General features: G+C 51.1%; 1 protein-coding gene across 6 annotated transcripts in view; it reads left to right on the top strand.

The window, feature by feature from the left end:
* Wipi2 (WD repeat domain, phosphoinositide interacting 2) overlaps nt 1-13,781 on the top strand; it is a 37,239-nt gene extending 23,458 nt beyond the window's left edge. For 2 of the 6 annotated variants that reach the window (XM_087196451.1, XM_087196453.1), the window contains exons 4-13: nt 968-1,064; nt 1,697-1,794; nt 2,453-2,545; nt 7,101-7,169; nt 7,670-7,740; nt 9,388-9,495; nt 10,946-11,110; nt 11,681-11,788; nt 12,456-12,610; nt 13,158-13,781. In XM_087196451.1, the coding sequence (XP_087052577.1) occupies nt 968-1,064; nt 1,697-1,794; nt 2,453-2,545; nt 7,101-7,169; nt 7,670-7,740; nt 9,388-9,495; nt 10,946-11,110; nt 11,681-11,788; nt 12,456-12,610; nt 13,158-13,270 (1,077 nt within the window). In that variant the 3' untranslated portion in view covers nt 13,271-13,781. The remainder of the gene's footprint in view (nt 1-967; nt 1,065-1,696; nt 1,795-2,452; nt 2,546-7,100; nt 7,170-7,669; nt 7,741-9,387; nt 9,496-10,945; nt 11,111-11,680; nt 11,789-12,455; nt 12,611-13,157) is intronic. The other 4 variants (XM_004840399.4, XM_004840403.4, XM_087196452.1 and 1 more) reach the window with 3 other exon arrangements.
* Nucleotides 13,782-14,730: the final 949 nt, after the last annotated feature.

Genomic DNA, 14,730 nt, shown 5'->3' with positions numbered 1-14,730 from the left:
TGCATCCCAGATTCCTTCAGTGGATCCTCTAAGTCTACATGCATTTTCTGTAAAGTGAGCAAGAACTTGCAGCAAAATAACCTGCATGCAGAATAAAATTTTATGTGTTTCAAAAATTCCCAGACTTGCCGGTCATGGTCAGCCACACCTATAATCCCAGCACTTGGGAGGCTGAGGCAGAAGGATGGCCATGAGTTTGAGGCCAGCCTGAGCTACATAGGAAGACCCTGTCCCCCCCCCCAAAAAAAAAATTCCCAGGCTTTTATTTTTGCTTTACCCATGCCTCATTCAGTATCAATTTTTATGTTTTTGTGGATTTTTAAAAATTTTGTTTGTGTGGGGGCCGGGGATTTACCTCACTGGTTTCACTGCCTGCTGTGCAAGCGCAAGAACCCGAGTTCGATCCCCGGTACCAAAAAAAAAAAAAAAATTTTGTTTGTGTGTATGTTTTGGAGACAGGGTTTTGCTATATAGTTCAGACTGGCCTTGAACTCACAGTGATCCTCTTGTCTCAGCTTCCTGAGTTCTGGGATTACAAATGCACATCCTCATGTCTAGCTTAGCATCAGTTTTTTGTTTTTGTTTTCGGTACCAGGGATCAAACTCAGGACCTTGTGCTTTCAAGGCAGGTGACCACTGAGCTAAATCCCCAGCCCTCAGTTTTTAAAAGCAACCCGCCTTTACCAAATCTCTCCAGAGCCCATTTTCCCCTTAGTTCAGCATGATAGTGAGTTACATTAGTTCAAATTCCTGTACTCTTGGCATGCAGGCAGTGTGGAACCAGACACAGCTGGCCCTGGTGCCCCCGCCTGGCAGTAGGAAGCCTTCTGCCTCCAAGCCTCACATCCAGTCTGCATGGTGTACTAGAGGGATGGAGAGTCTTAATCCAAAACTTGGTTAACAGAAAGCCAGGGACGCATGTTGTAGTGGATATTTCTTCATGTTAGATTTTCTGTGTTCTCTCTAGAGACTCATTGTGTGCCTGGAAGAATCTCTCTACATACACAACATTCGGGATATGAAGGTACTGCACACCATCAGGGAGACCCCCCCAAACCCTGCAGGTAATTGGTTTGTGAGAATCTTTCAGTTTTGGCCACCCTGGGCAATTTAATGACTTAGTAAGGTAAATATCTCTTTGGGCACTTGGCTACCTCTGGGCCTATTAAAAAATTTTTTTTAATAGTATCTATAAATGAGAAGGTTTTGTTGTTGTTTTTTTTCTTTTTTTCTTTGTATAGGTTCCGTGGATGAGACAGATTTTTTTTTTTTTTTTTGAGATAGGGTCTTGTTGGGTAGGTCAGGCTGGCCTGGAACTCACAGCGATCCTCCTGCCTCAGCCTCCCACGTGCTAGGATTACAGGCATGTGCCACCACACCCGGCATAAGACAGATTTTTAAAGTTTTGGTTCTAAACCAGTCAGCTTTCTACTGAAGCTGGTCTGTCTGTGGCAGTATAAGCCCATTGGTTTAATCAGCTTTCAATTTTGAGGTTACTGATCATTTCAAAGCAAAGGCCTTTTATCTGTTTATAATATTGACATCATCTAAGGTGGGCTGGAAGTACCAAATTTTTTAAAATGCTATTAGCTTATCACAATGGTATTTTATTTGTACTTTTTTAAAAGTAGATACTAAATTATAACCAACAACCAAGAAGGACCGTGCTCTCAGACTTGACCATGCACTTTTACAGGCTTGTGTGCGCTGTCAATAAACAACGACAACTGCTATTTGGCGTACCCAGGGAGTGCCACCATCGGAGAGGTGCAGGTCTTCGACACCATTAATTTGGTGAGGTCCCTTTTCTGTTTGGTTAAACATTCACGATGGAGCTATAATTCTTAGTCTTACTGCCGGGTGGCTCTGATTTGGATGTTACGTTCCTGACAGTGTGAACCACAAGTGGTACACAGGTGATTGTCTCTTGGGTGACTTTATTAATTTTATTATTAAAAAGATGGATAAAAATGATTAGATTTGTTTACACTACCAGTGACAACCCCTTCCGCCCCAGTGGGACAGTTACACGTGTGACCAGTGGCTCAGGCTGGCGGGAACGTGTTACACACTGTCTTTCCCTGCACCTGCAGCCTGGGGTCTTCAGCATCTTTGGGCAGCCGCACAGCTTTCACTGCTTCTGTCTCAGTAGTGACGGAGCAGGGCTGATGGAAGCTGCCCCCAGGGTGCTTCTGTGGGTACCTGAGTGCTGAGCGCCCTCGATGGGGTGTCCCGAGTATGGAAACGTTGATGGAGAAAGTGCTTTGTGTTTTTCAGAGTCCGAGCAGCATTTCCGTAGCCCCACCCCAGTCAGTCAGGTGGGTTTGGTGTTCTTGCTGACCGGTGGTGGCTCCGTGACAGCCTGGTGGCATTTTGGCCTCCTGGCCAGACAGTAGCACAGGACACAGGCTTTCGTGCATGGTAGTCATATTTTGTCGGTTTCCCATTTCAGAGAGCTGCAAACATGATCCCAGCTCACGACAGTCCTTTAGCAGCGCTGGCTTTTGACGCGAGTGGAACCAAACTTGCCACTGCTTCCGAGAAGGTGGGTCTGATGTGGCCTCGGAGAAAGTGGCTTGAACACCTCAGTTCCAGCTCCGTTCACACACAGGGTACCAGACAGGTTTTTGTAATGCAGCCTTGCAGAGGAGCTGTGGTGACCACGCCGATCAGCTGCCATGGAGTGAGGGAAACACGTGTGTGAGTCCACTTTCCATCCCTGCCACAAAATGCCTTCCAAGGAGGAAGGGCTTGTGGGGCTGCAGTTGAGAACATGGGCACAGGCCAGAGCAGAGCTGCTCACCTCAGGGCAGCCTGTGAGGACAGTGCACTGATCCCACTTCTTCCTGCCCTCTGGGCCCCACCTCTTAAGGTCCCACCCATCAGCAGCGCCAGCATTCAGCACACAGCCTTGGGGACAGACTGTCACTGTCCCATTGTCACAAGAAAGCTCACAGGCTTGGTGGAAATCCCAAAGTACACAGAGAGGAAACTACATTCCTAGCCAGGCTGGGATGCTTATGTCTTGGGGTGGAGAATTTAGAAAATAATGAAAGGTGTAAATAGGCAAAGACAGTTCTGTTATCCAGCCAATCTAAATACATTTCAGTGTCCTTCCTCTCCTTCCTTTATGTCCTTTTCTTTTATGAAACAGGGTCTTGGTAAGTTGCCCAGGCAGGACTGGAACTTGCGTCTTCCTGTCTCTGCTGGGATTATAGGTGTGTGCCACTGTACTTAGCTCTATGTGAATTTCTAATGGTTAATTTAAGAGATTCCAGAAAGAATTTCTGGGTCTAAATGATGTGGCTTAGCCAGGTCTGGCACAGGCCTGTGATCCCAGCACTCAGGAGGTTGAGGCAGGATGATCTCAAATTCAAACCCAGCCTGGACAATTTAGTGATTTATTGAGACCCTCTCTCAAGAGGGTTGGGGCTGTAGCTTCATGTATGGCCCTAGCTTCAATTTCCAGCACTGAAGAGGGGGGAAAATAAAGAATGTAGCCTTTTTGGCTTTCTTTGATTCAGGGAGGTATGGTTTTTGTTTTTCATTTTTGAGATAGGGTTTTACTGTGCTGCCCAGGCTGGTCTCACTCCTTGAGCAATCCTCCTGCCTCAGCCTCCTGAGTTGCTGAGACTACACGTGTGGGCCATGACACCTGGCTCTTTTTTTTCTTTTTCTTTTAAGTGAATATATAATGTATTTAACCTTTAGATTTCATCATTGCATGTACAACATGAACTTTACTGGAGGTGAGCCTGACTAGGGTATGATGCTTGCTGGAGCCCACCAGCAGGGCCAAAGTTCACATCTAGGGCTGTGTAAATACTGTTTTTAACAAAGTGCATTCAGATGCTTTCTACAAACCAGTTTTATTTGTTTTTGTTTTTGTTTGTTTTGTGGGGAGTGATTTGGATACATGATCTTGATACATAGTTCAGGCTGGCCTTGAACTCATAGAGATCCTCCTGCCTCTGCCTCCCAAGTGCTGGAATTACAGGCATGCACCAGCATGCCCACCTGCAAACCAGTTTTGAAGTCATTTCAGTTCAGGCAGAGGACCAACGATAAAGGTGCACAGGCTAGTTTCTCATAATTGATTTTAAGAGCACTTACTACAGCCGTGTCTTCAGACCTAGGGAAGGAATTTCCCAGAACAGCTCGCAGACCCCGGCTGTCTCACTCTAAAGAGGGTAGCGGGGCTGGGGATTTAGCTCAGTGGTTTTGCCACCTGCTGTGCAAGTCCAAGGACCCAAGTTCGATGCCCGGCACCGAAAAAAAGAGGGTAGAGCAGTGGCTCTCCTCACCTGCACTCAGGACTTAAGGTCGTTTTGCTGTTGCTGTCTGTGTTTCTGATGGATTCTGAACACTGAGACGGGTGCAGGGAGCGCGCTGAGCCCAGTGCCTGGCATCAGCAAGCACTGCACACAGCCATCTCCTCCCAGAAGCCCACGTTCACAGGTCACCCCGCTGTGGTGCTGTGGAAGTCTGTCTCCAGGGGTCCTCTTGTCTTCCATAATGGGGTGGCTGGCCACCCGTTCCTCCTACACTAGCCTCTCTGTGACAGTAGGCCCAAGCTGTAAGCAGAGACCCTCACCGCGGCAGTCCTGTGTGCCCCCAAGCTGGTGGTGGCACCCATTGCAGTCCCTTGTGGGAGTGCGCTCACTGCTGTGTCGCCATGCTGCACATTCCAAGCCCTAACTCCAGAGCCACTGATTGAGTCAGTGCTTCGTTTATCAGTGTGGATGACACTGAGCATCCCTGGCTGCTACAGGGCTATGAAAAGCAGATGTGGTTAAAAAATAGCTTGTTTTTTTTTTTTTATCACAAGGAATGGAAACATGTGCTGCAAACATGGGTAATAAAAATTTTTTAAAAGAAAATAGCTTTTTTCTGAGAGGAGAAGGACCATAGATGTGGCCTGTGGCCTCTTAAGGTAGGTTATTGCTGCAATGTCCTTGCTGGCCTGGAACTCCCAGGCTTGGGCTCTTTCTGCTCAGCCCCACTGAGTCCTGGGACTGTAGGCCATACCACCCATCTAGCTCCAAGTGACCTTCTTTAAACATCTGCACGCACAGTACAGAGCGGCCAGCTGTGACACACTTTCGGCCTGACAGCAGGATGCTAGCAGGCCCTTGTGCTCTTCCGAGCTTAGACCTACAGTCCCTGCTTTCTCCAAGGCTCTGTCCCCGGCGCTTCCGTCTCCTGGAGATCGAGTTCTTTTCTTGTCTTTGTTCTTTCCTGAGCACCTGTCCTCTGCACTTGCCCACTGCACGTAGATTTTCATTTTCATTTCTTTTCTTTTTTAAGCAAAACATTTATTGGTACATTTTAGATGTACGTAATGATTACATTCATCATAGGGAATTTGTACCTGTTAGATTGTCACTTTCTTCTCACTGAAATCCTAAAACACCCGCCCCTCTCAAGTCAGCTCTTCCTCCCCTCAGTCCCACTTCCCAGGGACTTTCTGTGTATTCCTTATGTTACTTGATCTCAGTGGAAGCATTCTCCCACATTATGCTGAAGGCTCAGGGCAGTTGCCCAGGGTCATCCCATTGGGCCCTGTCAGGATTGGTCTCTAAGCCCGACAGCCCCACAGGCCATAAACTCAGTGTTCATATAACTTGATTACGCACACTCCTGCATGAACTGTGTGGGCATCAAGGGCACTTGGCAGGGAAGGGCCAGGGCAGTGTAACCCCACCCCCTGTGGCCTAGCACACAGTGATCCCCCTGAAGCTCTGGGCCTCAGACGCCACGGGCACTTGTGCCCTGGGCAAATGAGGTACAGCAGTGACTGTCCGTTGTATTTCAGCCTGCCTGCATGTGTGCTCCTGGGAAGGAAGTGTCTGTCTGTTCTCACTAAGCGGACATACAAGGTTTTTTATTATTAAACCTGGGCTTGTGCTGTTTCATCAGATAATTTAGTAAGTTAAAATATTTTTAAAAGGAAATCTTATTACTTGTATGCATTTCCTATGTTATGTATTTCATATGCGGCCCAACACAGCTCCTCTTCACTCAGTGTGGCCCAGGCAAGCCCAGGGTTGGACCCCTGTGTGATAGGCCAGCCCACGTCCCTTCCCTGTCCCTCCAGGCATGTGGAATGAAACCGTTACCCCTTAATCAAAATCTGCCGTTATGTTTCTTATTAGCTCTTGGTCCTTAAAGCGCTTGATGGAATTTCAAAGCCACTAAAAGTAGAATAATTTTTTCCAGACGGTAAAGAACAAACATTTCATTTGCATTTAAACAGACTCCTGTTTGTGGGATCATATCGCCGGGCCTCTCAGCCTATGTTCTGGGGCCAGGCCACCAAAGCATGTGACTTAATCCTGCTTTCAAGGAGCTTACCATCATGTGGTCCCCAGGCAGCCCTTAACTAGTGACACAGCAGATTGCTCTTGGTGGCCTACACCTCTAATCCTAGCACTCTAGGAGGCTGAGGCAGAAGGGTCACAAGTTTGAGGTCAACTTAGTGATACCCTGCGTCAAAAAAGGGCTGGGAATGTAGCTCAGTCCAAAGGCTCTGGGTTCAGTCCGAAGTACAATGCATGAGTGAATGAATGAATGTCTACAAAGTTTGAGCTGTAAAGGAGAAGGAAGCCCTTTGCCTTGGTAGCTTTTGTGCATAGAACATCATATCTCTCTAATTCTCCAAGAGTTACTTACTTAGTGGTGTCCTTGATCCAGAGAGAACCACCGCTCTTTAGCCCCATGTTTGCAAGGGGCTGCCTCACCCATCCAGGGCCAGCTTCCTGCGGGCTGCACTGTGGCCCATCCGTGGCCCACCTCAAGTTAGGTAAATGGCTGCTTTGTGTGCTGCATTTAGGTGGTCTGCCCTTGCTATTTATAAACATGTAAGGTATTTCTAACCATTTTTCTGTTTACCAGTTTGAACCTTCTAAACTTTGTATGGTGTGAAATAGAAGGTTGAATAATTCTTCCCACCCCACAAATCTGAAATGCAGGCTGTTGCAAGGTTTCCCTTTTGTTTGCCTCTCTGTTTCTTTTTGTGCTATTTTAATGCCAACGCTTAACAGAAGTCCTTGAATAGTCTGGTGTTGGAATTCCTGTTCACTTCTCTTCTTGGCTTCCAGCTCCTACTTACTCTCACACGTGTCCCCATTGCATCTCAGCCGTGCACAGTGTCCATTAACTTGCTTGAGGTAAGGAAGACCGGAGAGAGACGGGGAAGGTCGGGTCTTCAGGCTGTTCATTGTAAAGCAGGGAAATGCCATAGCTCACCAAGTGTTCACGTTTTTTTTCTCTTAGTGAAAGTTCATTTTAATATGTCCTGGCAATTTGTCAAGTTGGGATTTACTCCTTCTAAGGCAGCCAGGGAAAATTTCCAGCCCACAAATTATAATAGCTTAAATGACTTTCATTCCCCTCACGTTTAGAATAACAGTGAGCTGAAGGAGGCTGACAGAGAGGCAGGTGTGCTGCTGGGTCCACGCCCCAGGCGGGGCAGGGGGCTGCTCAGGGTGACCTGCAGGGCTGTGGGCTCGACCCAGGAGCAAGGCATGGAGGAGAGGCCCCAGGGTTCTCCCAGGACGGTGCTGTCACTGCAAGTGGGCCACAGGCTTCGTTTGTTGTCTGATGCAGAAGAAATAGAAAGGTCTGTTTACTCAGTTTCAATTCTGCCTTTTTTCTTTGAATGTTGCAGGGGACCGTGATTAGGGTATTTTCCATTCCAGAGGGACAAAAACTCTTTGAGTTCCGGAGAGGAGTGAAGAGGTAAAGTGTGTAATTCCCTGGGCTGACTCTGGAGCTTGTGTCTGGCTTTTGGTTGCAATTATCTGTGACCCAACAAGTGTGACTTACAGGGATAGCAGCGGAATTCTAGTTCCATACAAAGCCCTTGTCCACCCGCTGGGATGACTGACTGGCGTTCAGAGTCAGTCTGGTCAGGGCAGGTAGAGAGCACTTTCATGAAAGCACGCCAGGTAGCTGAGTGTCTGGGGTTCCCTGTGCAGAGAGGGGCCAGGCGCCCAGAATTTTGGGGACCCCACTGGTCCCCTGCCCGCCCCACAGTGTGGGGCAAGCACATTCCTGTGTACCATCTCTGCCCCCAGCGCTGCACCAGCTCCCCTTCCCTGCTGCTCTGTGACTGGCCGGAAGTCACCACGGGGAGTAACTGCCCCACAGACAGAGGGAGTGTGTCTCAGTGTCCCCATTTCAAAGGCAAACCGGATGCTGTAGTCCCTTCCCGACTGCCTGCCTGGCTGTCCTGCTTCCTATGTTCCTTGGACTTCCTCGCAACCCCCTTTCCAGATGATTCACCTCGTGCTCCTGCCCACTGATGCTGGGCACCTTAGACAGCAGGTGGAATGTGCCCATCTGCTCCTCGTCCCTCTGCACCTGAGCATGGTAAACAGCCCCAGGGCCCAGCCAGGCTTTGGCCCTTCCTTCCCTCCTGTGTGTCCAGGTCACTCCTGCTGCACTCCCGACCTCCTACTCACTGGTGTTGGCAGAAGAGGTCAATATAGCTAGGTCACGGCCCACCCGAAGCCTTCCCTGCCCCTGCCTGTGGGATGACCCTCCTCCAGGCCCATAGTCCTGCCACCGCCCCTTCCTGTCACAGCCGCGCTGCACGCACGCCCAGATCCTCAGCAGAGCAGAATTGGCTCTGTGGGTCCCACAGTGCTGTCAGGTCAGCCTCTGCTGGACTCTCACGCAGTGAGACCCAGTGCTCTGCACCTTGCCAGAAACTCCCACTTGTTCTTCGCAGCGCACTTCTACTTGTGGCAGACAGTACCTGCACGTGCATGCGTGCACACCCACACCAGCACCCTCAAGGCCCCACCGCACCTGCCTCCTTCGTTACCCCTGGCCTCTGGTTGGGGTGGTACGGTGTAAACACTGTAAATGTCTGTCGGATTGAGTGAAACACTCCCAAATAGCACAAGTGGTACCTTACGTTCCTGGAGTTAGGAGAAAGTTCCTGTTTATGTAATGGCTTTGAGATTTTTCAGTGATGTGTAATAAGATACATTGTGGAGAATTAGCATGTGGAAAGTTGTGCCCTATGTATAAGGATCACCAAGCTTTCTGATTTACTCTCTGGCATGATAAAAACTTCAGTGATTTAAAGTATTGGGTTGGTTTTGTTTTGTTTTGTTTTGTTTTACTAATCTCAGGGTTCTAAATCCATCCTAATACAACCAAAGATGACTCTGTACCGTCCTGATTCCCCTTATCTGGGATTGCAAAGGAAATGGGCCGTCTAGGGATGTCACAGAATTGCTCAGACTTGGTTTCACCTCCGGAGCGTTTTCCTCTCTCAAGTTTCCGAGGAGGTACTGGAGAGGAGTAAGAGGGCATCAGGAGACCCAAGTTCACCCAGCGGGGCTGTCCCTCCCCCTCACGTGCCTTGTCCCCCAGGTGTGTGAGCATCTGCTCGCTGGCCTTCAGCATGGACGGCATGTTCCTCTCCTCGTCTAGCAACACTGAGACTGTGCACATCTTCAAGCTTGAGACTGTGAAGGAGAAGTGAGTTGAAAGGGGGGGTCTGTTTCCTTATCCGCAGTGTTCTCGGGACTGAGCCGGGCACCGGGGATGGGAGCCAGGGCGTTGCAGATGCTAGGTGCACGCGGTACCGCTGAGCCACACCTGGCCCCCAAGTTCTCCCCAGCTGTCCAGAGAGAAGCATAGCATAAAGCCACCCTGCCTCCTGCCTCGTTGGCCAGTGCCGTCCTTCCTGGCTTGGTGACACCACACCAGCTACAGCACACGGCACGTGGTCCCCACTCCCCGTCTTCTGGTCGGGGCAGCAGGGCCAGAAGATGAGGCCAGGGGTGGGCATGGTGGCACACACCTGTAATCCCAGCACTTGGGAGACTGAGGCAGGAGGACTGCTGCAAGTTCAAAGCCAGCCTAGGAGACATAGCAAGACCCTGTCTCAAAAAAATAAGATGAGGCCAGGCTGGGGCTTCAGGCACCACACAGGCACCACACAGGCACCTTGTGGCCAGCACCCTGTCCCCTCTTTACCCACTGGAAGGACAAGCCCACCCTCAGCGGAGAGACGGGGCTAGTTCAGTCTCAGAGTGGTCAGTACCATGAATAGGTGTAGTGAGCAATATGCTTCTATTTTTTCCTTAGATTTTGAAAAGAATATCCTATTAGGGTCGGTATTGTTTAGGCTGAGTCTTATGGGGGGCCCTCTTTTGTGGGTTTGTTTTTGTTTTGTTTTGTGGTTTTTGAGACAGAGTCTCCCTGTATATTTCCGGCTGGCCTTGAACAATCCTGTAGCAGCCTCCTGAGTATTAAGATTACAGAAACATGCCACCACGCCTGGCTCTCAACTTCCTGAGACAGGGTCTCATTCGTCGTTCAGGGTGGACTGTCAGACAGGCCGGACTCAGTCTTGCAGTCTTCCTGTGTCAGCTTTCCAACCACTGTCAAAGGAGTATTTAGCATAACCCTAAAAACATACGTGAGAGGGGCTGGGGATGTAGCTCAGTGGCACCGTGCCTGCCTCGAAACTACAAGGTCCTGAGTTCAATCCCCGATACCCCAAAAAAACCATACATGAGAGGGCTGGGGATGTAGCTCAGCAACACAGCACCTGCCTGACAAACACAAGGCCTTGAGTTTAATTCCTGGTTCCAAAAAGGAAAAACATACATGAGATGAACAAAAACAAAAATGGGAGTCTGGGGATATGCTTCAGTGATAGACTTACCTCGTATGCTGGAGGCCTTGGTTCAGTCCACAGTGCTGCAGTGAGAGGCCTAGGAAACGGCTGAGGAAAGCCTGGCTCCTCCAGTTCTGACTCAGCCCCGCCCGGGAGGCGTGCCCTGGCCTGCGCCTTTGTTTTCCCACAGCCCCCTTTTTAGAGTAGAGCTTTTGCCATTGTGGGTTCGGGGCTGTTCGTGAGTGATGGGACAAATGCCTCTGGTGGGAGCCACTTCACATGTCCGGTGACCCGTCCCTGCAGACCCCCTGAGGAGCCCACCACCTGGACTGGCTACTTCGGGAAGGTGCTCATGGCGTCCACCAGCTACCTACCCTCACAAGTGACGGAGATGTTCAACCAGGGCAGAGCCTTCGCCACCGTCCGCCTGCCCTTCTGTGGCCACAAGAACATCTGCTCCTTAGCCACGTGAGTGGGGACAGGCGCCCACCTCCTGAGCTTGCTGTCCCACAGTGCTTGTCGGGGAGTTGTTTGGGAAGCACCGTGGTGGGCCTTTGCAGACCCGGAACCTGAGTGCGTCCTCTGTGTGGGGCCACAGAACCTTCCATTGCTGTTTTTGTTGAGTATTTAGTGTTTTGTTTGTTTGTTTTGTACCTGGGATCGAACTCAGGACCTTGCGCTTACAAAGCAGTCAGCGACTCCACTGAGCTAAATCCACAGCCTGAGTATTTAGTGTTGATGAAAAACAGTAAATCAACGCTTTGGGCCACAGAAACAGGCATGACGGGGAGCCAGCCTGGGCAGCACGTGCCGTCACCCCACCGCTGAGCACATAGCTGAGTCCCGGACACCTGCCTTATAACCTGCTGCCTGGGACACATGCACAGTTCCTCCTAGAGACCTCCTCTTCTGCCGGGTCTGTGCATGCCTGGCGGGTTCTCCCAGTGCAGCCAACAGGAGCCTCCTAGGTCAGGAGGTGTGTTTGTGAAAGCTGTGCTTCCAGAATGTGAGTGATGTGAATGCTTTGATTCCCACTAGAATTCAGAAGATCCCCCGTTTACTGGTGGGCGCTTCGGATGGCTACTTGTACATGTACAACCTGGACCCTCAGGAGGGCGGTGAGTGTGCCCTGATGCGACAGCACAGGTGAGCTTCCCTGCGGCCACCATCGTGGGTACAAACCAGGGACACCATAGTGATTCCGTGTGCTGGCCTGTGCCCTTGGAGGCTTCCCTCTCCCAGATGAAACCGATTCCACCTGGCACCAGGGCCCCTTGGCTGCAGCAGAGCAGGAAGACAGGGCTGTGCTGTGGGTGCCCCTGTGTGCAGAACAGCAGGAGGCCCGGCTCAGCCTAAAGCTGGGGCTTAGAGTTTTGAAAACGAGAAAAGCCAGGGCACAGTGGCCTCCCCAGGCCACATGGATCACTGGAGAACATAGGGTTTGAGAGTCACACCCGTTCATTGGGGAGTTGGGAAGTGATGTAGTTTGACTGTCTCTTTCATACTTCTTATTTGAAAGTTCTAACTACAACCCTATAATACTTTCATAGTCAGCGTGGAAGTAGAAAAGCTGTTTCCTTAATATTGAATTCAATCCTTGGTCATCCCCTTTAAAATAAGTTGCCTTGCTTGCTATAACTTGGTTCACTGGGCTTGCCATGTGAAATGCCAGGGGGCAGATGCCCAGGGTGGTGGGTCAGTGGCCATAGTGTAAGGAACAGCAGCGTCCGTCTGTGAGTGGCCTGTTGCTGGCGTGTTGGGACTGCTGAGCTGTCCTGGAAGCCCTCACGCCTGCTCCTGTGGCTCTCTGTAGGCTGGATGGCAGTATGGAGACGACGACCAGTGAAATCGTAGACTCTGCCTCTCACGACTGCCCGTTAGTAACACAGGCCTGTGGCGCGGCGAAAGGTGCTTACGCGCCCTCTTCCCCCACGAGGCTTGGGAAGGGGCAGGACGCAAACCTGGAAGGTAATTGCCGCTGCAGGGCGGTCTTTCCTGGTGTGTCGTCACTGGTGTTCCCACCTCCCATGTGGTATTGAAAAGGGAAAAGTGGCCGTCCTTCCATGGCAGGGGCAGGAGGGAAACCGGCATGGCCGTGTGGCAGGGCTGCACATAGACAGGCCCCTGAAGTCACCTGCACCTGGACCCTCCATGTGTGCTGGCTCTCCACGCCCTGGGGCCTTGGTTGAGAGATGCCGGGGTGGCATCCTGCCCCCCATGCCCTGCAGTAGACAGCCCTGTCAGGCCCAGCTTCCATATAGCCAATTTGAGCCTCTCCTGGTTTGCCAGGAAAGCACACAGCCTGCCTGTTCATTGTGCACGCCTCATTTTGACACTGATAAATGTGGGAGGCTGAAGGGTCTTACACTGAGCTGCCTGAGGCTTCAGAGACCCTGTTAGACAGAGGAGCGGTTCCGTTCAGAAGTCTGGCGTGTGGGCTGAGGTTTCCTCGGGGCAGCCCCAGCACCTGCACCTCCCGTTCAGCACCCTAAGGGTGGCTCCTGTGTCCTTGCAGCCTACACCGACGACCTGGGTGCCGTGGGCGGCATGTGCCTGGAGGACGAGGCCAGCTCCCTGCGCCTGGACGAGGATAGCGAGCACCCTCCCATGATCCTGAGGACAGACTAGTGGAGGACAGGCTCAGCAGGGGACTCTGCGTTGCTGCTAAGGACTTTGACCTGGACTGGGGAGAGAGTGGCCGAGACTTGGAAACCCGTAGTGCTAGTCTAACTCCATACTTCCGAGAAGATGCACCATTTCACTGCAGCGGCTTTTAATCCTGCTTATGAATTTTAACTCTTTGTTTTCTCTCTTTTTTTTCTTTCTTTTCTCTTTTTCTTTTCCTTTTTTTTTTTTTTTTTTTTTTTTTTTGCCAAAGTTAAGGTGAAGCCCAAAGTCTTCTTGCTTTGCATGGGTGATGTGCTAAGCCAGCGCCCAGAAGCTGGCCGCCTGCGCAGCAGAGCCTGGTCCTCTGGCTTCGTGGCTACATGTGGCGATGGCACACTGGTTTGATTGTCAAAGCTATTTCTGCGGGGTGCTGGCACACGTCGGCCTTGGGCAGGAGTCCTCTTGCCCTGCACCCCCATCTGGACCATTTTCCTCTACTTTATTTTGTTAATTAAATTCTCTCCAAATTGGATTATTTGGGGATTTTTCTGTGGTGGACTTCATTTTTGACCTTGTTCTCCGAGTGGACACTGGGAGAGAGACAGGTTCTTTCTGTGCTGAAACTCGCTCCCTGACGGTCAGGGAGCTTGAACCCGTGCCTGGAGTACCTGGAGCCAAAGAGAGTGGTGTCCTGGGCCCTTAACCGCCTCTTCTCCTCCTCTGCTTTTCTGTTGAGTAACTGTGACTGTAGAAGGAGAGTTTGTCCCCATGCCCAAGCAAGCACAAAAGTAACCCGCAGAGGGTGTCTTAGTAGGAGCCCTCCCCTATCGGGCCATGAGAGATGAGGCACGAGGGGGCGGTGGCTGTGGGCACCCTTGCCAGGTCCGTGTGCCTTGTCTGCTGCAGTCCTAGAGCATCCGTTCGGCCAAGCGAGAGATCGTGGTCACAGGCTGCAGTATTTACCGAGCTTTCCTTTTCATTTACGTAGAATTAAAACAAACTCAGACAACTCGAACTCAGCACTTCCAGCCAAGCACGGAGCAGTAGAAGTTTTGAGGTCTCATGGCGTCGCCTAGGAAGAGCCTCAGAGTCACCAGAGCGGGGCCTGGACCTGTCCCTTAGAGTCACAAAGCCAGGCGAGTGCCTGTGGGAAGAGATGGCCAGAGGCAAGCAGGACAAACTTGGGCACCTGGGCTGGGGACCAAAGAGAAGAGCGCGCTGGGACCTGTGTTAGAACGGGGCCTGTGCGGTGCCTGCTTGGCGGGCAGACTTGCGAGCATCTGGGGCCCAGATGTGCTTTGCCAGGATGCTGTCATCTTCCCTTGAGGTTGGTCACCCAGAGGACGTGGGGAACTCGCTGGCCTCCATTTCCAGCCCTGGAACACGGGGCAGTTAGGGAGAAAGGCGGCCTGTCCCGAGACTGTCACCCCAGCCTCCTGCAGGGGGAGGCCCCAGGGCTGGGCAGGCTTTTCCTCCCAGAT

Source organism: Heterocephalus glaber, unplaced genomic scaffold (genome assembly GCF_053883595.1).
Source record: "Heterocephalus glaber isolate CG9 unplaced genomic scaffold, H.glaber_assembly_v1.0 deba00001610, whole genome shotgun sequence".
Lineage (NCBI taxonomy): Eukaryota > Metazoa > Chordata > Mammalia > Rodentia > Bathyergidae > Heterocephalus > Heterocephalus glaber.
The sequence above is the reverse complement of the archived record's forward strand: the minus strand, read 5'-3'. Positions and strand labels throughout refer to the sequence as shown.